This window comes from Perca flavescens, chromosome 12, assembly GCF_004354835.1.
Source record: "Perca flavescens isolate YP-PL-M2 chromosome 12, PFLA_1.0, whole genome shotgun sequence".
In the NCBI taxonomy this organism is placed as follows: Eukaryota; Metazoa; Chordata; class Actinopteri; order Perciformes; family Percidae; genus Perca; species Perca flavescens.
The window spans coordinates 5,311,929-5,335,707 of record NC_041342.1 but is presented as its reverse complement, the minus strand read 5'-3'; the positions used below and the strand labels follow the sequence as shown (position 1 = coordinate 5,335,707).

At 42.4% G+C, this 23,779-nt stretch overlaps 1 protein-coding gene across 1 annotated transcript in view; it reads left to right on the top strand.

Moving 5' to 3' along the window:
• Positions 1–23,779, top strand: part of LOC114565418 (neurocan core protein) — a 41,195-nt gene that overhangs the window by 8,793 nt on the left and 8,623 nt on the right. Inside the window, exons 2-13 of the mRNA XM_028593453.1 lie at positions 2,452–2,531; positions 6,314–6,517; positions 7,743–7,925; positions 8,519–8,693; positions 9,765–9,892; positions 10,504–10,788; positions 11,349–11,492; positions 11,635–11,724; positions 11,818–11,975; positions 12,069–12,231; positions 14,564–15,709; positions 19,380–19,496. Coding sequence (XP_028449254.1) covers positions 2,459–2,531; positions 6,314–6,517; positions 7,743–7,925; positions 8,519–8,693; positions 9,765–9,892; positions 10,504–10,788; positions 11,349–11,492; positions 11,635–11,724; positions 11,818–11,975; positions 12,069–12,231; positions 14,564–15,709; positions 19,380–19,496 — 2,866 coding nt within the window. The 5' untranslated portion in view covers positions 2,452–2,458. The remainder of the gene's footprint in view (positions 1–2,451; positions 2,532–6,313; positions 6,518–7,742; positions 7,926–8,518; positions 8,694–9,764; positions 9,893–10,503; positions 10,789–11,348; positions 11,493–11,634; positions 11,725–11,817; positions 11,976–12,068; positions 12,232–14,563; positions 15,710–19,379; positions 19,497–23,779) is intronic.

Sequence of the window (23,779 nt, the reverse complement as noted above, 5' to 3'; positions counted from 1 at the left end):
CTTTTCTCCTCAAGACACAGCTGTGCCTGTGAAAGTGAAGAGGGGTTATTTAGAGGGAGGCGTTCACGACATCTGATGTCTCCCTTGTTAACAAAAGGTGGCACTGGTTAGTATGCGGCTGGTGTGATTTGGATGGCCATTGCACTGGATGTTGTAAATCCCCTCTGGTAAAACTTTGAAAGGCGGCTGTCTATAGAGCACACAGTGTTGTATGTTGTATAGCATCCATAGAGATGTCCATAGGCTGAACTGTATTCTGTATTCTGTTGCTGTGGATAGTGCCTGCTGGGCCCCTGCCAGTCCCAGGCCCTCCAATACAACACTCTCAAATGCTCTCCGCTTAGAAGACTGGGCAATCTCCTCGGTGTCATGACCCTCTCCAAGCCTTTAGAAATCTCTTGTCACCCACCCAGCTAGCTCAACCAATGGTTCAGGCCTTCCAACATGCAACGAGTCCAAAGGCCCGACCCCAATCTGTCACAGCCCATCACAAGGTCCTAACCCACCTTCAGAGAGGGGATGCCTCTCAAAGTGTGTGGCACAGCGGGGGGGGGGAGTTCACCCGCACCAGGATCCCCTTTTTTTCCAATCTAGAGAGGCTAGAGTCTAGACACCAACTTAAAACACCATTAAAAATGACTCAACAAATTGTTGTTTAATGACAGTACTGTGCAGGTGCCACTGAGCGCTTCACTTTTCTGAGAGGCATGTTTCTCTTCGCCTCACACACTCCAGTTTTATACGGTTGAAGGTTTTACAGCACTTGGTCAGAGAAGAGAGCGACCATTATTCCTGTAATTTATAAAGGGTTGAACTGGTGTTGCATAATCTTCTTTCTGAGCATCAGGGATGCTGGTGGCATGAGCTGCTGTTACCTTGGTGAATGCAAAGAGGTCTTTTGCTTTCCTGGATAAACTATTTACTTTAATTGGAATTTAGACATGTTGGGCTAATTTCTGCTCAAACTATTTCAAATTCTTCATATGGTCTCTGTTAGTAATGCCTGTGTAGTCAGGGAGATATAATGAACCAATATTTTGTAAATGAATAATTTAGAAGCTGTTGTTGTTGTTGCTTTACTCCCTTTTACTGTAAATCAGCATTACACAACAAAGCTTGTTTATCCAACAGCATACTCTCATCTTCATCTGCATTTCATACCAGTACGGGGCAATAAAGCTCTGTCTCAGTCGTCTCTCCATTGAGCGGAGAAGCTTCAGGCCCCAAGCCAAATCCTCTGGCAAAGTCAGCAGCTCGTTTCTGATGTGTGCTAGGATTTCCTTGATGTTGTACAGTAGAAATGCACCACCAGAATCACTCTTTCACTACAGTGTACTAAAACTTAATCCGATCGTTTACTTTTGGAGTGGTTGTCATGTTTCTTAATTAGATGTATCACTCTGTGTGTTCTTTCTATCAAATTAGACTAAACGATCTCTAATGGCCAGTTTTAACCAGGTGTGAGACCAGTACTGGATGACAATGATATTATTAGTTAAATTGGCAGCTGTAGCTCAGGTGGTAGGGAGGGGGAAACGTGAAACACAATGACTGGACAAACGCATCGGCTAAATGGAGAGCACTGAATACAAGCCAGCGAACTGTGTCCGGGCCTCTAAGTGCCCTACAGATGCAATATTGCTTATTATACCAATAAATAAAATGAATATGATACATTTTCCATCCCTGTCTGCAATGCTGTGTGCATGCTACTAAATCACCTCATTTGCCTTTGGGTTAGGTAGTTTTTTTTATTATTATTCAGTATTCAAGTCCATTTCGGAGTATTTTATTTTATAGGTGTTGCCACAGCGCAATGACTCACACTAGATGAGAGGGAAAAAACAAAATAAAGTATGAGTAATGGGCTCATTCCTCATACCCCTTGAGAAGGTCAGCATTAGTTTTTGTGTCAGTAAGATGCCATGCTGCTGCTCTAACACCTGTAGATGCCGTTTACCTCAACTGGTGAAACTGCGTTCATGGTAGACAACTCTTTAAGATGTGTGACGTGTGTGTGTGTGTGTGTGTGTGTGTGTGTGTGTGTGTGTGTGTGTGTGTGTGTGTGTGTGTGTGTGTGTGTGTGTGTGTGTGTGTGTGTGTGTGTGTGTGAAAAGGTTTTTGTAAAGCAAACAGCTGTGGAGTTTTTTTCCGGCACACACAGGAGCAGGCTGCCCTTTACAATTTGCCTCGTATTCACCCATTCACCAACACTCACTCACTCACTCACTCACTCACTCACCAATGGCAGCAAACTGCATGCAAGGTGCTGGCCTAACCACCGGGACCACTTTAATGAATTTTAAAGCTTAGAATTTTAATATTAAAAGACATCAGTTAAATCAAATTCAGGATGATACAAAAAAAATCATGACGTTTATTGTCTGGAAGTGTTTTGGACACTGTGTTTAAAGTCTATGTTTTTATACCCCCGTCTCTCTCTCAATGCAGGTCCAGGATGGCACTCGCTCTGTGTGCAGCTGGGCGGCAGATCCTCTTTGCTCTGATGCTGCTGCTCTATTTGGGCTCGGGTAAGCTGTCTGTTCCTATCTCCACTCATTGTATCCTTAAACTGCTATATCTCCAGGTGCTGCAGAAATTAAACAGCAGTTTGTGATCGAAAGAAAAAATAGTGGGCTCAGTAAACAGAAAGAGGGAAAGGAGCAGCTAGACCAGAATAAAAAATAAAAAAAAACATCAGTTCCCACATTCATTTCTTCCATGAATACACAAAGACATGTCTTGTAGGTGAGAGCTGACATGCTGAGGATGTTTGGAGACATGCTCGGTGGGACTGAGCTGGAACACCTCCAAACCCATTTCTGCAAGTTTAGTCAACCATCTGTTCCATTACAACTAGGCATAAAATTCACAATTATGGAACAAAAAGACAACACATGTCAGAGCTGCAGGTCTCTGGTGTATAGTATCGCAGGTTTGAGGTTCACATGCAGCCTGCTGACTGCCTGTAGTAAAGATAAGTTCCTTTCCTTAATTACTTTTCCTGCAATTGGAATGCATGATGGTAGCTGGTCAGCCTGGAGTTTCATTAACGGCATCGCTCATTTTCAATATGAAAACATTACCTTACTAGTCATAACGCTCTGACAGCAGAAAGTTATTACTCCACATTTATTCATGTTTTCTCCGTCTTTCTTGCACAATCCAGCATCCAAAAGTAAACAAATGGATCTGCCGACTGCTAACATAACAAAACAGGATTGGAACCAGCTATTACTCCCACATAAAAGATTCTTATCTTAATGTTGTTGTAAAAGCTGTTGAAACAGTTATATTCTGAATTGTTTCACGTTTGAATCATTTCCAAGTTCATCACCACAAGTATTACCCTCAAGCAGTCAACAAAGTACCACAATATACCAAACTGGGACATCTGGATAACAGAGTTTACTGTATGAGTTGTGATGATGGCCAACTGACAAACCAGGTTCCAGGTTAATGGTAAATACTGCATTGTTCATCTTCTCTGTACTGTCCTGTGGTTTACAACATGTTCAGCCTGCTACCAAGAACAAGTGGAGTTTAAAGCTGTTTGCTATGGATTTAAACAGCTTTTTTTTTTTACCTTGGCAACTCTTAGTGATGTCATCACGACTGTAGCAGATGCACATCGCTAGAAAATATGTGGTAAATACATGGTGGCATGATATTTCCTGACTTTATGAGTGGATTAGAAGACAACTCAATACGCCAGTACACCTTAAACTGGTGCATTGTCGGATTCAAAAGCCTCTCCAATGAGATCAAGTTATCAGTCTGATGATGTACGTTTTTCTTCTTTAAGGAGTTGTTGTTTCACACTTTGGAGAATACTTTTATGTGCTTTCTTGTAGTCTTTCTTGTTTCTAGTGTTAGATGGAAACATTGATTACGCTCTCATGTCTGTGCCGTGAATATGAAACCAGAGGACTATTGATTATTTCACACAAGAAAGAAATATTTGTTTTGCCTGTGCTATTCAACAACTTGACAACTGAGCAAACCGCTAAGGAAGACAAGCTTTTTGCGGTTAAAAGCTCCAGAAAAAAGCTAGTAAGGAGACCTTTAGTTAAGATTTGCATCAAAGGTCAAAAGTGAACATTCATGCTCAGCATTTTAAACATATACCAGTATGTCATTTCTTGCTGCGGTAGAATTTGTTAGTATGTCCTTATTTCATGTTTATGGGCAACATTATTTTTGGCATTAAAATCAAATTCAATTAGCCAGCATGATCGATTCAAGAGACATTGATATCGGCCTTGAAAGCCTCCTTATCTCATTGGACAGCTCATTGGAAGAGGACTGACAGGAATAAGAGATGGCATCTGTTAATGATAGAGAGTGTCCTTTCATGTCACTTCCAGCTCTCTCTTCCTCTTTTTAGAGCTGGAAGTGTTTTTCTTTTGTCCCATCTGTCACCACCATGCTGCAGGGTACACTTGTCATCCAACGTCTCTCAATTTCCTCTATTCAGTTTCTTAGACTCCTTCTTTTCCTCCATCTCTGGTTTCCCCTCTCTTTTACCCCCCCTCTTCCTCCTTCACTCTCTCATTCCTGCTCTCTGTCTTGTTCTGGCTCTTGTGCGTTTCCCTGGTATTTGTGATTTCGTGATTACATCTGATTTTTTTTTGGGGGGGTGGGGAGAGGAGAGGGGGGGAAGGCTGCGGAGGCTTTCTTCAGCACAGAGAGATGCTCTCAAGGGGGTTCAGCTTGTGAAAGCCATCCAATCTAAATGCAGATGGAAATATCTTTTGGGGATTCTATTCCACCATGTGCAATATTCCAAATAAAATAAGTGGGCTTATTTAAAATAAGACTTTGGTTGTTGTTTTTTTTTTACACAGGTTCTTTTATTACGCTCATATTAGTTTTACATAAATTGGTGTGAATTTGAATAAAGAGGACCAGAAAACAAAACAAATGTTAAAATCCTTGAGCAAATTAGCTACAAGCTTATAAAAGCTTTGTAATTATGTCTTCTGCCTCTTTGTTGGTACATTGCCAGAGACTGTCGCGCCTTACAGTCCATGCTACTCACTGACTTTGTGAGCAGCAACAGCTCATAAACTTACTATGAATTATTAATGTGGATATATAGTAGTTTTTTTTTGAGCATTGTTTTTCAAAATAAATGAAAATGACAACAACAAACCCATTTAACTGAAGGTCTTTTTACTAGCTGTTTTGGGAAATTTCAACAGCATCTCACAATCTTCATTAGCGGAAGTGTCATTCCGCTATGCAAATAAATAAGTTATAAAGCTCACCACCTCCCTACGCAGCTCTGCTCTTCTCTCACAGCAGCTATGGTTTTGGTTTTGCACGTTTCAGACATTTCCACACGCCCCATACACGACTGATTTCGGACTTCCACGATCTTTTCTGTTCTTTAGTTGTTTTTAGTAAATAAATGCATATTTTATACTTATAACTTGTCTAGTCTCCCATCCTTGTTGCAGCCTATGAGCTGGTTTGTATCACATGCAGGTTACATGAATTGTTGACTCTGAATTGCCCGTGGGTGTGAATGGGGGCTAGGAGGGTTGTGCCAGTCCTGTGATAGTCTGGCGACCTGTACAGGGTGTACCCTGCTCGCCCCCCCGACCCTGATTAGAATCAGCAGTTACAGATAATTGGATGGGATCTTGCTTGGTATCAAACATGAAGGTGCATAGAGGAAAAAGCACACTTAGGCAGAATTGGTTGGTTAGTGGATCATGCCTGTACAGTTGATCCGGTTGTCATGGTTACATTGAACCTGTGTGTCATGGCAACCTGATTGAAGAGAGTGAGTTGCGGATATCTATCTGCAGAACCATGACCCTACCTCTCGCAGTGGCATTGGCATAACATGAATTGAAATAAATAAATAAAAGGAAAGTAAAAGGAAATGAGTTTGAGTCTCGGACACTGTGGTCACTTGTGTGTGTCTTCTACTCTTGTTTGTCTGTGTGTGTGTGTGTGTGTGTGTGTGTGTGTGTGGGGGGGGGGGTTGTTTCTTTGCTGGAATGATAAAACCAGTTTCTCATTCTCGTGTGGTAAAAAGATTGTGAAATTGCTAATGAATCCCTGAGGTCTTGTTACTGTAGCTGACACGTTGGTTAGAAGCTAAACTACAGCCCACACTTACTTTACTTCTAATGCTTAGTAGTGTAGAATACTGTACAGCATTTATGCTATAATCACCTAACAGCAGACTTTTCATGTCTGGCAAAAAGTAGACATTTGCAATACATTGCCCATTGTTGTCCTCCAACATATTTAACCGCATAATCCCATTGTGTTTTGTTCTTTTGTTTGTCCTCTCTAGGAGCAGCCTCCTCCATGGTAAACATGCGTAGGATCACCCATCCTACAGTACAACAAACACTGGCAGGCAAAGCTGTCCTCCCCTGTGTCTTCACCCTCCAGACCAGCTCCTCCGGCCAGCCTCCCCACCTCCTGTGGACTCGCATCAGGGCACCAGCAGAAGGAGAGAGCGCTCCTCTGGAGCAGATTGTGCTTTCTGCTAAAGGTAAGTCAGATAACATTTCAAGGGCTTAGAGAGCACACTTTCTTTTTTTTTTTACCTTTATTTATTCAGGGAAGGTTCACTGAGAGGCAGCCTCTCTTTTGCAGGAACGCCCTGATCACATTCACACTGTTACACATTCATACCTGCCAGTACTGCCACAGTCTGATCAGATGGCCACTGAGCAGCTCCACTGGAGGGCTTTGCTCAAGGGCACCTCAGTGGTGGTAATGGCCACCACTGCCTCTTAAAGGTGCACTAGTCAGTATATATATATATATATATATATATATATATATATATATAGAGAGAGAGATTTTAGACTTTTTTGGGGCATTTTAGGCCTTTAATTCTACAGGACAGATTAAGACATGAAAGTGAAGAGAGAAGGAGTATGACATGCAGCAAAGGGTCGCAGGTCAGAGTCGAACCCACGGCCGCTGCGTCCGAGGAGTAAATCTCTATATGTGTGCGCCTGCTCTACCAACTGAGCTAACCCTGCCACTAGCCAGTATTTTCATATGAAGAGTGGATCATATGTCATCACCCAACTCTGCAGCTCTCCTCGGCTCAAGGTTTTTAATGAATTCATCTGAAGGCCTCACAAGTAAAACAATGACTAAGAACTTAACAAGCTGATAGTAGCAGCTCCTGGGATTAAAATGCTCCACTTGTAAATGCTCCAAACCTCCGTGAGTGGAAGGACTTTTAGCAAAGTCAAGTCTAGGCACAGATAAATTCATCTATCTAGGTCTGCTTTAAAGATTTGGTGCATTCCAGTTTATTGTTTTGGTTTTACTGCCTGCAACTTTCCTGTTTTGGTTCAGTTTTACTGCTCTCATCAGCCTGCTTTTAAGATGCAGCCGGCAGCTGTTTTTGGAATAAAAAAGCTCCAAAAGTTGCAGTTGGAAGTTAACGTTAATGTGCAGTTGATTACTTTGAACTGAACCACTCAAAGTAAATCATGTTGTTTCCAACTGAGCCCCGCACAGTTCCAACCAGGTAGAAATGTTAAGACAAAAACACAAATACAAAAGACCAACATTTTGACAAAAAATTATGTGTTCACATAGAATCACAATTACAGAGAGGCCAATTGAGAAGATACATTTATCTTTAACTCAATCTATGTTTCTAGAGCTCCTTATGCGTTTGTGTATTATCTCTAATATCAGCAGGATTTTAAAAGACACTCATAATGAAAAAAAACTCTCTTTCTGTGCCAAAGGTGATGTAATCAAGGTGAATAAGGCTTTCAGTGGCCGTGTCCTGCTGCCAGGGTACACTGCCAGTCCTCTGAATGCTACCATGGAGATCTCCAGTCTCCGCACCAACGACTCAGGCACTTACCAATGTCAGGTTGTCATGGGTAACGACTATGAGAGAGACACTGTGCCCCTGGTGGTCTCCGGTAAGTGCAGCAGCCACTGACGGAGATTTCATTGTGAGATAAGTTTAGTGCCACAACTTCCCAAAGGACACATTTAAGCTAAGAAGAAAAAAAGACTGAGCAGCTGTAACACAAAAAGGCTTTAAAATTCTTTTAAACTTAATAGCTCTTTGTGTTTTCTTGTGCTAATGTAAGATAGATAATGGCTGCTCGAAAACCGGAGCCTTGCCAAGCCTTTTCAGCCATTTAATTTGATTAAACATTAATAACATGTATTCACCATCTCAGTATCCTAACGACTGACTTAATTAATGTAGCTTACTCTTGCTCTCTGTGTTTGTGTTGCTTTTGTTATCTCGTTTTCCACTTGAGTAATGTGTTATTCTTTTAATTAAAGAGTTTGGACTGAATACAAATGGCATTGTTTCTGCGTGCCCATCTGTGGAATTTCTGCCGAAACTCACATTGTTTTCAATTGATCTGTTTGTGGCTTTAATAACATGTTTATTGATTAAATCCCACTCATTTATTGATTTTAAACTTGGCTGTGTTGGTGTATCTCTAAAATCAATTCACAAACATCTCCCCACCTGTCCCGGTGTCTACCCGTGTAGGTGTTGTGTTTCACTACCAGGCTCCCAGCACCCGATACGCCCTCTCATTTACCGACGCCCAGCGGGCCTGCCTGGAAAACTCGGCTCAGATGGCCACACCGGCCCAGCTGTGGGCAGCGTACTACGATGGCTTTGCCAGCTGTGCAGCCGGCTGGTTGGATGACCAGACTGTCCGGTGAGGAGACGTTCAATGACTTCCTTCTCGTTGTCACGCTCCTTGTAGTGTTACTCACTGGTTGCGGCCTAGTTGAGTCTGGCTGTGCTTTGAAGAAGGGCTGCTAACTAACGATTCGTACCCCCGTCCACTACCCAAAGATATATAATTCATCATCAAAGATAGAGAAAACCAATCTCACATCTGGAAAGCTGGAATTCACCGGCTTCTTTTCCTTAAAGGAATAGTTCAAGATTTTGGGGAATTATATTTGCTTTCTTGCTGAGAGTTAGAGGATAAGCTCAATACTACTCGCGTGTCTTTATAATCATTATAAAGCTTAGCGTAGCACGAAGACCGGCAGGAAACGGCTCGCCTGGCTCTTACATTTTTAAACCTCGGTTCTTGTACGGATTATAATAACGTGTGTTAGTGAGCTTTAAATATGCTGGTTGGCGGTATTTGTTATCTCTAGACAAACCAGCCTACCTGTGTCCCCTGTTTGCAGTCTTTATGCTAAGCTAAACTAACTGGATGCTGGCGGTAGACATGAGAATGGTATCAATCTCTCAAACATTTTAGCAAATAACTCTATTTCCCAAAATGTCAAACTATTAGACTACTTTTAAAAAATATATATATTTCTATGACATATAATCGATTATTAAAATTGTCAATCGACTAATCAATTGAAGAACCATTTCTTTCAGCTCTTATTTATTTTTTATATGCCTGCAAATTCTCTAATCTGTTTTATGCACCATTTGTTCTATTTCAGCATCTGTTGTCTCAATTCATTTTCACTTCTTCTGTTTTGTCACCTCATTTACTTTAAATTCAGGTTCTTCTTTTTACCACTGCTCTTTGCATTTTATTGTATTTTATTCTAATGTCTTGCCCTGTTAAAGTGATTTCAAATAACAATGTATTCCTAACTGGCATTTCTTAATGAGAATAAACACTTTGATATATGAGCTGAGATAATGTTCATACAGTAAAATGTCCACAGGATATTTCTACTTATTTCCTATGATTAGTAAACAAAAAAAAGGTTCAATCCCATTTATGACTCCCACATGGTTGTCTCCACAGCTATTCTGTCCAGTCACCAGAGCTCGGTTGCTATGGACACAAGGAGTACTCATCTGGAGTTAGGAATTATGGGAAGAGGGACCCGAAAGAGCTGTTTGATGTGTACTGTCTCGCAAAAGAACTAGATGGTACACACACACACACACACACACACACACACACACACACACACACACACACACACACACACACACACACACACACACACACACACAAATTACACTACAGTATTAAAGAAAGGGCGATATTCTTGTGTTTTTTTGTTACTTTCAGTAAAGTGACAAGACTAAAAAAACTTCCAATTACAACAAATGTGTATCATTCCACGGCTGTAAGTAGTCCCCAACAAATACACCAATTACACCTGTTTGAGTAACCTTTGCTAAAAACTGCAGTGCCCAACTGTTTTACCAAATTAGCTTTTTAAAACAAAGAAACTATACATTCATTTGTTCCTTTTTGTTAAAGATTTATGTCTTCACGAGCAACCGATGGGCTCGGGGCTGAGTGCTACACACAGGGTAGGGAACCGCACATGTTGTTTTAGGTCTTTTCATGGGATTTGTTGAGAATAACACAAATATAGAATATCATCAGCAAGTAGCATTATAATTCGACAATATTATGTCTGATTGCAAAGCCTACACATGTATGACAGTGTTTAAGCCAGGTGTCTCCCTGCTAGAATAGACATCATTTGCATCTTGACAAGTTCCTGTGTCATGTCTCCGTCCTCCAGGTGAAGTGTTTCACTCCTCGGTCCCGGGCAGGCTGTCTCTGTCGTCAGCCTCAGACCGCTGTGTGTCCCTCGGGGGGCAGCTGGCCACAGTGGGGCAGCTTTATCTGGCCTGGAAGGCCGGCCTGGACAGCTGCGCCCCGGGCTGGTTGTCTGATGGCAGCGTTCGCTACCCGGTGACCAGGCCTCGCCCAGACTGTGGAGGGGGCCAGCCAGGAGTCCGCACCGTCCCACCCAACAGCACTGCTGACAACACTACAGCGCTATATGATGCTTACTGCTACAGAGGTATTGTAGAGGGGAAAAAACCACTGGCTGCATTTGCATAATATTTTTTTTTTGTAATTGAACCTTTTATTGATGGATGAAACAGTGCTAAAGAATACAGTGTACTACAGCATAATCTCAATAATGTTTCCTAATAATCATGTGACATAATGGTGCATATCAATATTAAATTCAAATGTGTGTATCAAAAATTACAAAACAAATTGACATTGGTACATGTTCATATTGCTGCCATCTCACTCCTAACAGAGGTGTTGATGTTACCATGGAAGCTTTGAGTTCTAATTAACATAGTTACAATGAATAAATGTCAGTGCCACTGTTGTAGCTATGGCAACAATGATTTCTGATCCACGTTATCTATCCCACCGTTATGTATGTGTGAAACTGCTGTAGCAGCAGTGGGTGAGAGAGAAAAAGGTAAAACAGGATGTGTTGAAGTTAAACATCTAGATGCTCATTTCGGCAAAATCAAAACATAGCAACGCTTGATACATTCGGCGCAAAAACCTTTTGCGATAGCCATGTGAGAAGCAAATCTCTTCACCTTGTTTCCCCAGGTAAAGTGAAGAATTCCGGCTCCATCTCTGAGATCTACACCTCCCTGTGGAAGCCCTGGAGCTACCTCACAGGCTCGGGTGATGCTGACTCTGCAGGGACAGGCAGTAGTGACGGAACTACACAGCAAACCGCCACTGCCAGAGGTTTTACACTTTGTCTGTGATTAGCAGATCTGAAGCAGCTTGAACCAGCTGATAAATCAGAGAGTCAACCATCCAATCAGTAAACACAAATACAGTAAGATTGACTATTTACAATAGACATGTCTTTTGTGCATCCTTGCAGGGCTCTCTGATGGCAGTGATGTTTCACTTTCAAACTGGACAGGATTGATTAACCTAGAAGAGGAGGCCTCCCTTTACAACACTGATGCTTGTAAGGATGATTTTTAAATATCGAATTGATTATGTCTATCGATCACTTACGAATGTGGATCTGTGCTAATAATCCAACTGATTGTGTGCATAGCCTCAGACCCCTGGTCCTCAGAGTCTTCAGGGTCATTTGTGACCCTCCAGCTAATCCCAGGACAGAGCCTCTTAGACTGGGGAGAGCCACTGGAGCCTGGCCCCGACTCAGAGAAGTTTCTCCGACCGTTGGTCCACCCTACTCCTGCTGACAAGAAGGTTGGCCTTGGTTTAAGCTCTTATTTCGAGATTTGAATCCCAAAGCAGCATCACTGAACCAACTTCAATCATTGCATCCACTTGCTATTTTAGGTGATCTCCAATATTGTCAAGTCCATTTGGAAGCCTTGGAACTACCTGGCAGGGACTGGAGATGAGGAAGGAACCCAAACACCAAGTGGACAGGCAGGGGAAGAGGAGACGGCCACGAAAAAGACCGATGAGGGGTCAAACTCACCCAGCGCAGCATCACCAAGTGAGTGGATTTATACTGCTTCTAATTTGTGAAATAATATGTCTCATCATCTGGGGTTAACCCCATAAAAATCTTATGAGTGAATACATTTCTGAAAAGAGGATAACAGAGGAAAAACCGAGAAAAAAAAGCCTAGTAAATTTTGTAACTCTTCCAGTGTTTACGTTATACAATACACATGACACATATAGGGACACAGCCACCGGATTTGAGTTATAAAGCAACCAGAAGGCTTGATGGCAGTGTGTGTTTATGAACACGTACGGTATTCTTAACGTAACGCTATCGAGGCACTAATTGGCTCAGGTCTGTGATGTTGGGGAAACATCAGTTGGGCAACACAACAGGATGACACATTAATTACAGTACAAAGAAGCCCCAGGAATGAAGTTCATTAGAGAAACACAGAATTAATAAGGGCTAACTGGGAGAGCATCAACTCTTTCTTCTGTAAAATCTGTCTTCAAGTCGCTCTGTAGCTCAGACTGGCTCTCCTGTTGGGCCACTAACGAGCTGGGATTGGCAACAGGTGTGGCCACTGACGAGCTACAGCTGTGATTTTGTCTTTTCTATTTATAACTGTAACTTGTAATTGACCTGCATGGAAAATATTACAATGAGTTGAGAATTCAAAATATGGATCAAATGAAATACTAAAAGCATTTCTTAAGGCTTTATTAAAGAATATTAGAAAGTGTATCTTAGTGTCTTATGTGTACTGTAACAGCCATACCTCTGCCACACAAGCACTAAAGTCATTGCCTAAAAGATAATTAAAAAAAATGTATAAGATAAGCTCTCGGTCTGTTTCAATTAAAAAGAACAAAGTCATATGATAATCAAATAGTAACACAAGCAAATGCTACTTGGTAAGCACTGATATGTATCTATTCGGCTTCATAACAAAGGTCATATGGGTGATTTCAAACTCAGCATGTCTCTTCTACACTAAACAGTTCCAACTTGCATCCAAAACTAAGCAGATCTAATGCCAAAACCACAGGCAATAGCTAAACCACAAGTCTCAATAGCGTCCTTTAACATTAGCTCCATGGAAGACTTATGCTATGCACATATCTATATGATGCTTACTGCTATAGAGGTATTGTAGCGGAAAAATACCTCATACATGTTATATCCGTGCAGCGAAACCATGTCTCTCTTGAGCTGGATGCCCATTATTAACACTGAGGCACAGGCGTCGTGGGTTGAAAAGATCAGGTTTCTTTATGTGGATGAAAGTGGTTTCCAATTGGCAGGCATCTCTGTTCAGTGTTTGTCTAAACTGTGTTACAGAGTTGCTGATTCAATTCTGAGGCTGTGATGGTCCTTATTTTCATTCTGTTTCATTCATTCTGACCTTCACCCATGTCTTTTTTGCCTCCATTTATATTTGTTGGAGTTGACAGTGCCTGTTTTAAATGAACTGTTCCATATAGTTAAAGGGGCTGTACTGTATTCAGAACATTAATGTGGCAACTATTTGCTATGTATTTCCTTTGTGTGTTTTGTAATCCAAGCTTCTTTGTTCTTTCTGGTACATTATGGTAGTGCATGTGAGTGCATGTGAGTGCATTGCCAATCGGTATCAGACGCCGAGGGCCGTGAAAAAGCGCCGGTATTTGACGAGTTGGGGAACGGTCTGTGAGAGACATGTGCAGGCAATCTCAGACTACTTTTTTTTTTTTTTCTGTATATCGAGTACAGCCCCTTTAAGCATCAAGTCCAACAGTGGCAGTTTAATTTGGCCGAGCTGTTGTCACGACTTCGGTGTTGACATGAGCGACATTTACAAGTGAGAAATGGCTCATTACAGTAACTCTGATGTGACATGAACGTGGCATAATATAGTTTTAAAAGCTCACACACTTAGCGTTGAATATTAGACCTTTCAAACAAGCGTCTTTTGCTAATTAGCAAACAATTCATCACGGATCACCTGTCTCATTGCCTTTGTCTCTGGTTATACAGTATTTATCCCTGTGACAATACTGTTTTAACATACTGTACAGGGAAGTGTTCAGACCTTTTCTGTAGAGGTTTTTCTTCACAGACTCCGCAGAGGTTTGCTTGCTGAAGTTGATCGTATTGAAGTGTAGACGGTGCTGGTACAGTGATAGAAAAAACAAACAGTTGATGGACAGCTCAGACAGCTTAGAAGTGCTTGTTTTGTTTCCCTTGGCAAAGCCAAGAGAATCCATAAGATGCTTTTTTTGCTTTTGTTTGTCACTCTTGACTTTGTCATTTGCACTTTTCTCTCTGTCTGCAATAATTGCACCCCTGACTTCACTCGTTCTTTCCGTTTTTTTTGTTTGTTTTGTGCCCTCCGCAGGTTTGTTTTCTTGGGGAAGTTCATGGTTTAGCGGTCCCTTGAGGGAAAACTCTACACCTGCGAGTGAAGAACCTCCCACACGTCTGGCATCTACTTTGGCCGCCTCCAGTAACTCTACGACTACAGAGAGCACCAAGAGCTTGGAGACTTCAGAGACGCTCAAGTCCACCGCCTCCAGCTTTTCTTCCGGAATCACATCATCCAGCGGAGAAATCTGGGTCCGCGTTGATTCCGAGACCACGACCCAGCCGGGTGGCAAGAGGGAGGAGACGGTGACCTCCAGAGGCAGCGGCAGAGGAGGCAGAGGAAGGGGGAAGAAGAACAGAGGGGAGGACAGGAGCAGAGGAGAGGAGAAGGGGAAAGGAGAAGACGAGGGGAGTGGAGAAATCACCGGCGCGGAAGCAAAGGGGGAGATACAAGTTTCACGTCGACCAGCTGGAACAAGCAAACCAAGAGAGCGATCCAGAGAAAGATCTAGAGAGAGGGGTCACAGGAAGGGACAGTCCACCACTACCACGACTACCACTGTCACCGCCAGTCCTCTGGAGCTCACGGTGATGACCACAACTGGGCCGGAAAGCGCCGACTTATCTACATCAAAATCCACCTCACCGGCAGAAACCCCATCGCCATCAAGCTCACCAGATCCAGACCAATCCCTCTCCTCATCTCCGTCACCGTTGCCGTCTGTAACTGCGTCCCCATCTCCATCCTCTTCTCAGCCGTCTCCATCTCAATCCCTGTTTGAATCCCAATCTCCTTCCCCATCCGCGTCTCTTCCATCTTCCTCCACGCCATCACCATCTCCATCCACTTCCTCACCTCCATCCCTCTCAACCTCTCCCTCATCACCCCATTCCTATTTCCCATTTCAAACTGCTGGCTCAGGAGAGCCAGCTCCATCTACTCACTCAGACAACCAGGACAGCTCCACTAACCACGTGACATCACCCCGCTGGGTCCCGGTGGAGAAAACTGTTCTGAACAGCTCTCTGGATTATCCTCCATTACTGTCGGGAACCCCAGATGTGGAGGAGCCTTCTTGGTCCCACGCTGTGGGGTCGGGGGCCTTGTTACCTGGCAACGTGGAGGAGGAGAGCAACAGAGGGGCAGTCAACATCAGTACCATAACTCTCAGCCCAACAGGTTAGCATTGTGTGCCTGTTTTCAGATGTTTCGCCAGCCTGTTGGTAGACTTTACTTTGACAAGTGTGTCCATGTATCTGTTTATTCATTGGAATTAATTGAAGCGTTATTTTGATTTGATTGGTGAAGGACAATTCTGATTAGTTACAGCTTGGGTATTATTTTTGTAGTTTTGACCATCAGTTATTGGCATTACTAAGAATGTGTGAACCACACTGCTTCAGTTGACTGTGAGGACTGGACTTGCAGCTGTTGATGGTCAAAATATCTCCAGATCAGCCTTTATTTGCTTTTTTACAATGGCTTTTTTCATGCTTGCCCCGTTAATATGTACCTAGAGGTAGTAGCTGTTTAGCTTAGCATAGCACAAATACTGGGAACTGGGGGGAAACAGGTGGGGGAGGGAGGCTCTAGGAAGTTACCGCTCCTGGCCAAGAAATAGTATGGCATATAACCCCTGTAAGGAGGAGGAGCTGAGAAATAGGGCTGCTCTATTATGGGAAAAAAATCATAATCACAATTATTTGGGTTAATATTGAAATCACGATTATTTAACACAATCACTCATTGACTTTTGGATACATGTTGCATTTATTGAACTAAAAAAATGAACAGTGAAAACACCTTAAACTGTGAAATTTCCCTTGATACTTTTCCCGTTGAATGTTTTGGATTCCCCTTCAGAACACAAGACAAAATAGGAGAGAGAGAAATTGCGATTACTATTCGATCAATTACACAGCCCTATTGAGGTATAACAGTTGCCCAGCACTGCCTAGAACCTCAGTCTAAGTCTGCTCGTCTCACTGTGCCTGCATGTCTCAGGAATTACTTTGATAAGTACACTCTTATCATAACCGATAGGAATGAAGGCAGATGAAAATAAGACCCACGTTGTAAATAAATAGAACTATCCTGTAAGATTGCCTTTTCATTTCCTTCCCTGACCTCGCCACTGGCATATTTATTCAAAAAAACTCAGTGTGTATTGCCTCGGCTCCACACCTTTTATTCCCACCAGAAGCAAAGCAAAGACCACATTCCCGCCACAACACACAATCTGTTGATTAAGTCTGCAGCGCGGTATATCTCAGTGAAGCTTCTGGCTGGCCACCTGGTTTACTTATTTCTCGCTTGATAATGAGAGTTCATACAGGGAACATCCTATCACCCGGCGTTTGAAAGCCCCGCAAGCATCATGCTATCACACATTTCTATGGTGATTTATTTCATTCCCTTTGAAAAGCGACTCACGTCTGTGGCAGACATGGCTGAGCTGCCTGCTCGGGGTGTGAGGAGTCTGCGGATGGTAAACTGTATCGACAAGAAGCCAAGGGCAACCATCTGGGCTTCTGGTGTACAGTATTGGGGTTGATTGATTGACTGACACCCTGGAGTCATGCAGGCAGAAGGCCATAAACACACAAACACACGGTCATATCTTTGCTACACAAACACAAGGTGTGGATGGATGCACTCGCAGGAGATTTGACCTGAATAATGGCTTACATCTCTCTCTCTCTCTCTCTCTCTCTCTCTCTCTCTCTCTCTCTCTCTCTCTCTCTCTCTCTCGTTTACACAATCTCGACTCTACTTCAGTCCCTTGGGCTTGGGTTTCACGGTGGTGGTCAGTGTTTTCTCTCCTGACTGGATCACAGAGCACTTCATCATTCAGTTCAATCAATGAGAGAGGAGAGAAAAAAAGAGAAGCCTCAGGTTAGATTCAAGGACCTACTGTAGCAAAGCACATTGTTCTCAAACACGAACACCACACCATCTTTCTGTAACGGTTTCTTTGTTTCCACCTTCCTTCTTCTGCTTTCCTGTCCTCACAGAAATGCCAACACTGCCTGTGAGGTCTAAAGTGCTTATCCGGAAATCATATTTCCAAAGTTAACCATATTTCCAGGCTATAGTGATGCTTGGATTAATACTTTGAGGTATCCCAGTGTTGCTTCTGCCACATATTATCCCCTTACTCTCCTATTTCTGTAAACCTATTAGTTGGATATTTTGCTGTTGCCAGCTTATTGTTGTTGTTTGTGCCAGTGGTGTCGGCCGCTGTGCAAAAAGAGGGACAGTCTACTCTGTCAGCTCCTTCTACAGACTATTGATTTTTCTGCACCACTCGCTTTAATGAACGGCCAATCACACAAGATTTATCTTTCTCACACACACATGGGCAGACACACACACACACACACACACACACATGCTCTGCTTGTCATAACAGTTTTTTTTTGTCAAGGCGTGCCATGACCTTGACTGATGCAGAGAGTGCAAGTGCACTTTGGCCTGGACTGATGTTCATGAAATGAAATGCATGGCTGCTTTTAGCGCCTGACTTCAGCAGAATTCAAACCACGAGCAGAGGATTAGCACGCAAAACTTAGCATAAATCTATTTCTCATATTGAGAAATGTTGCTCCTGTGATTGAAAAGCCTCAATCTTTTCTTTTCTTTTCTTTTTTTTTTTTTTTAAATCCTTGGAACATTTGATTCATTAAATTTAACAAATTGAATAAAACATTTCATTTGCCCGACACAGCAGCCACTCGGCATCATGACAACTCAGAGGATGTGTGCTTGAGATGTCAGCCTCTGGGTAGTTATTGGACATGATCAGTCTCGAGGCTAATCATAGCCATGGTATTGATTGTGTGTAAAACGAAAATAATGTAATGTCCGCAACACTGCTTTAAACTCCCATATTTAATATAAAAATGCAACGTTTCGACCCAACTGGGTCTTCTTCAGGCAAAGGGTAAACACATTTGATGAAGGGATATATGTAGGGCTCACATTCAACTGACACACCATCTGGCTTCAATTAGCCTGATTAGGTGTGAGCTGCCCAAAAAAAAAAATTGATTGTGTGTAAACACAAACACACACAAATGCACAAACCTACGCACGCACAAACACACACGCACACACACACACACACACACACACACACAATGTCAACCTCACACACAACCCCCTCTCGCAGTCCTCAGTGTCAGAGAGAGCTGGCAGAACAAAGATTGGTTTTCAAAGACCTTAAGTTGCTATAATGAGCGGCTCAGGGGAGAAACACGTGGTAGTTTGTCAATTGATATGGAAATGATTATGGTAGGAGACCACACACACGCTCACATTTAGGGGGTGAATAGCGGAGCTGAGGCACTCAGCGGGAGGTCTGCTCGTTTCTGTTGAGGATGGCTAATGTCTGAAGTTCTCACGCTGCCCACTACGCTCGGTGGAGTGCGCCAAGGCCTCGCTTTCCATATGGTAACCATGACAACTGTGGCTGTGAGTGGATGGCGAGGTTGAGGCTCTCTGGCTTCTGATCCCTTTGAAAAGAGACCTAGTTTGAAATGGATATGCGTGTGTTGTAACCGCTGGTTTTGGTTGAGCTGCGATGATGGAAATTTAGGGTGGCGTTTTCATTTTTTTTTCTGATACATGCCTTTATTTTGTTTTTATTAAAAAATAAAAAAATAAAAAACAGCATCGGTGAGGAAAATTGTGTTTAAGCCAAGCTTTATTCCTCTGGTGAGCTTAGATACAAATGTTTTGTCCTCGGCAGAATAAATCCCATTTCCAAACAGAAAAATAATTCTTCCTTTACTGTATCACTAATTATCTCTTTTATTTTAATTCCCCCCCATCTGTCTGTCTCTTTTAGACGAGGTACAGCCCTGCGTGACAAACCCATGTCTGCACGGAGGAAAGTGCCTTCCACAGGGAACGGGCTACAGCTGCTACTGCCCACAAGGATACACTGGGGAGAACTGTGAGATTGGTGAGTGATGCTTACACACACACACACACACACACACACACACACACACACACACACACACATCCCACACAAGCACGCATGTATCTACACAGTGGCATAATTAAGTCAGGCCTGCCTTAGGACATATCAACGTAAGTCGCTCCAGTGGCCTAATGGCAGGTCAAAGGTCGAGCTGTCCCTCACATTGAGGGAGGAGGTTGAATGGAGGCTGGGGTCAAAGGTTAGGATCTGACCCCTAGAGTAGGGCCATGAGATTTGTCCCTCAAGGTAAAACTATTGGTAGCTTTCACTGCCAAGGTTTTTATTTTGCAAACACAAAAACAATTCATGGAAGGAAAAAAAAAAATCTACTTTCAGTCAATTGAATTTTTGAGATGAATTGATTTTTTGTCCCTGCAAAAAAAAAATACCTTAAGGCTTTGGAATCAAGTCAAGGCCTCTCTTAGTTGTGTCATTGGCTAAAAAGAAAAATAGCTGAATGGCAGAAATCCTAGTTTCGAATCAGCACCAAAAACAAATCAATTGTTCCTCACCCGAAGGCCTTTATGCCCTAGGAACTTCATAGAAATCCATTCATATTTGATGATATGCTGCTGACAGAAGGAGGAACTAACAGCAGAGACAACATAACCTCCTTGTCATAAAGGTGAGAGATTAGATACATTTTAACACAGCAGGTCATGGCCAACAGGCTGCAATGTTGAACAAAACCAACTGTTACCTGCAAGACAAAGGTGGACTGACAGTATCTAGATTCAAAATCTTCCCAATCAATTATCTCTCTCTCTCTCTCTCTCTCTCTCTCTCTCTCTCTCTCTCTCTCTCTCTCTCTCTCTCTCTCTCTCTCTGTGCTGATTCCTCTTTTGTTTGTTCTTTCTGGTTGACTGTAGCATGGTAAGAACAGGTCTAAAGTTTCTGCATAGATGTGTAACTGTATTTCGCTGTAGTATCAGGGAGCCAGATGTGATCCTGTGCTTTCAAGGTAAGAATAAACATCTGCAGACAACCAGCTGACACTATGGTTATTGGGTGCACTCCAAAACGGAAAAAAAGATGCCACTTATGCCGCCTTGACTCTGACTGAATGTGTACCAACAGCATTTACTAACAAGACTACCAAACACATTTTTAACACAGTTTGTTGTGTCTGAAATGTAAAGGGTACTGTACTGTCTCTGAAAACGCTGTAAAAAAAAGATTTAATTTAAGTTTCATACAGCATCTCAACTACCCGCTGCAGTATAACCAGCTGAGTCTCATACTTGCTGCTTCATGAGCAGCTTCTTTTTGTTTTTGACATTTTGGCCTTTTATTGGATAGTCCAAAACGTAGAGCCAGACGGGAAATGAAGGGAGAGCGAGCGTTGTATGACATACTAAGGTGCCCGGCCAGAATTGAACAACAGACGTTGGCATTTCTATGGTTTGCACCTTGACCATTCGTGCCACCACATAAAAAGCGGCACACTGGCATGGACAAATAAACAGCTGTCATGGACTCTGGCTTAGTCTACCACTCATGTAACTCTACCTACAGACTTTTACAGACGTTATTCTATTTCCACTGCAGTTTCTTGTTTAAATCATTAGCCCTTAATCTGAAGTCCTGACACATCCACTCAGGTGTTTTCACTTACTTCGCCTGATTTGACTTCTTCTCAGGTCGCTGCTTGATTGATAAGCCTTTTTCACAGAAGACCTTGTTAATGTTATTAGTGCTTTTCCACCCGTGACAATTCAAAATGTCTGCTTTAAAAAAAAAAGAATCTTTGTTGCACCTGTACGGGTGTTAAATCCTTATCATTGTTATTGGTACGTGTCGTATGGTGACATCATGTAATCCGCAGCTCTGCCAAGCTCTGCTTTATCTTGAGCAGATGTTGCATCAGAAAAACCGAGGGCACATTTGTGTGCAGGGTCTTTAAGTTGTTGGACCAGTATAGACATTTAAAATGTGGTTTATTGTTTTTTCATTTCATTCCATATTTCATTCCGGGATTGCTCCGTTGCTGCCGGAATTCCGCCGGATGTCCCTCTTGTCGACCGGATGTCAGTTACCTTCTGCTTTCTTCGTTTTGTAATTCTAAACTCTGGTGGATTTCTGAGGACTATGGTTAACTGCTCCTCAGATCTCTGCAGGGTAAATCCAGACAGCTAGCTATACTGTCTGTCCAATCTGAGTTTTCTATTGCACGACTAAAACAACTTTTGAACGTACGCATCTTCCACCAAGACAAATCCGTCCGGTGCTTAGCGCCCCCCAAGACGATTGCGATTGGTTTAAAGAAATGCCAATAAACCAGATCACGTTTTTCTCCCATCCCGGAATGCTGTGTGGAGGAAGGTCTGGCAATGCGAGACTAGTCCAAACCTACCTCCAACTTTAAAACCAAACTGTGCCACTAATACAGAGACGCGTTTGTCCCTTGTCCCTACGTGCCACGGCAGACACCTGCACAGAGGTACTGGAACACTTTGACGTGGAGGTATAAAGCTCTAATTTGTTCCTTAATATATGTGCAGTGCTCACGGCCGTGAGCACCTTAAAACTTACAGAGTTCCACGTTTTGTGTGTTCAGTGTCACAGAAAGAAAGACGGACAAACAAAGACAGACACTGGAACTGGCAGCCAGCGGCTGATGCGTGGGTATGCTGGAGGGCCTGGTTATGGATTTGCAGAGTTTGCAGATTTTTCTCTCTGAGGAGCAGCTTCCCCACTGCATAATGGATGAGAGGGACGAGGGGATCCGACTTTTTATGTTGAACAACAAAGAGCTGGACTGATTTTATTGGGGGGAGAGGGAGAGAGTTGGTGGTGTGTGTATTGACTAACAACACATCAAGAGGTCATTCGACATCATAATTAGCTTTGGGGCATTTCATATTCATGTGACACTTATTTAGTCTGACGCCTGAGGAACCTGTTTTTCTTTTCATTGTTGAAAAGAAAAATGCAAAAGACTTCTTCATTACTTTGCAGGAAATCCGTCCTCTGCACATTTTGGTTAAACTTGTGTGATTTTCCGATTTCATTTTCTCTTGACGAAACATTTGAGATTGTCTTACAAGTTTGAATCCAAGCTGAGTTACACCCACACGGTTTGATTGATTTAATACTAAACAGTGGGACATTTACCAATTCTACACATACTGGTTTGAAGTGATTTAAACCGATGAACCAAGCTGTCAAAGTGACATTTGAGAAAGCTCTCTATGCTCTTGAACTGCTATTTGATCTTACAGACAAACAACATTGTTTGATCGATTGCACAGCTACGAGACTGTTGGAGGGAAAATGCATTAGCATAAATGTTACTATATCTGTCCTAAAAGAAATCAACCTCAGTTGTCATTTCTATAAACAGAGAGACAGCCTCTACTGTCAGATCAAAGTTAGATCAAACCTTAAAATTTTCAAGCCAAAGCAAAAACTGAAGTGTAAGCTTAAAGAGAATGAGAAAATTGGATTTTAGAAAAGATTAAAAAAGACAATCTTACTCCCACACTAGAACCCTTCAACATTCTTTAATGGTAAACCACAATTTAGTCCAGATTAGGAATGAATCCTTGCTATTGCAATCAACCATCAGTGTGTGTAATGAGAAAAATCTGAAGTGAAAGCCAAAGGTCATTCTAGTTTGATCTGTCTGACACATTTATGCAATTTATTCACCTTTTTTTTTAGTCTTTTCAGCTTTTTGCTTGGAACCAAGTAAACGTTAAGATGCGAGGAGCTACTTTGAAGTGAATTCATAAGACGCTTTCTTTTTGCTCTCTCGCTGTGAGTTTTGATAGATTTCTGCAGTCCTGGGGTATATCTGTCATTCTGGGTCCATTCTGGGTCGTCCCCCCACACACACACAGTGGTGAAAGAAGATTACATGCCCTCGAGTTACAGTGATAAAGTGATATTTTATTGATCCCTGTGGAGAAATGTTACTTTTTTTTCCCCACTGAGAGGTTAGAGAGCACAGTAGTATAGCAGCCCTGGAGCTGGTAGGGTATCTTTTGAGGCTTCTTAGGCAGGGTGGGTGGCTGCCAAAATGAGGGCTTGAACCCAGATCCTCTGGTCAGGTTCATCGTCTCTGCTGTCTAGTCCACCAAATGTATGTCTACAACTGCTTTAAAGGAAAAAGCAATGCAACGTGTTATTTCTCTCTCGTGCAGCCTTTTTTTGTAAATGGAGACAACAGACAAGAGACAAAAGAAGAGATTAGGCATACATCAAGTCAACCTTACGCTCGAAATGCATAAAGAAGGATGTAATAACACTTGAAGTGCTTA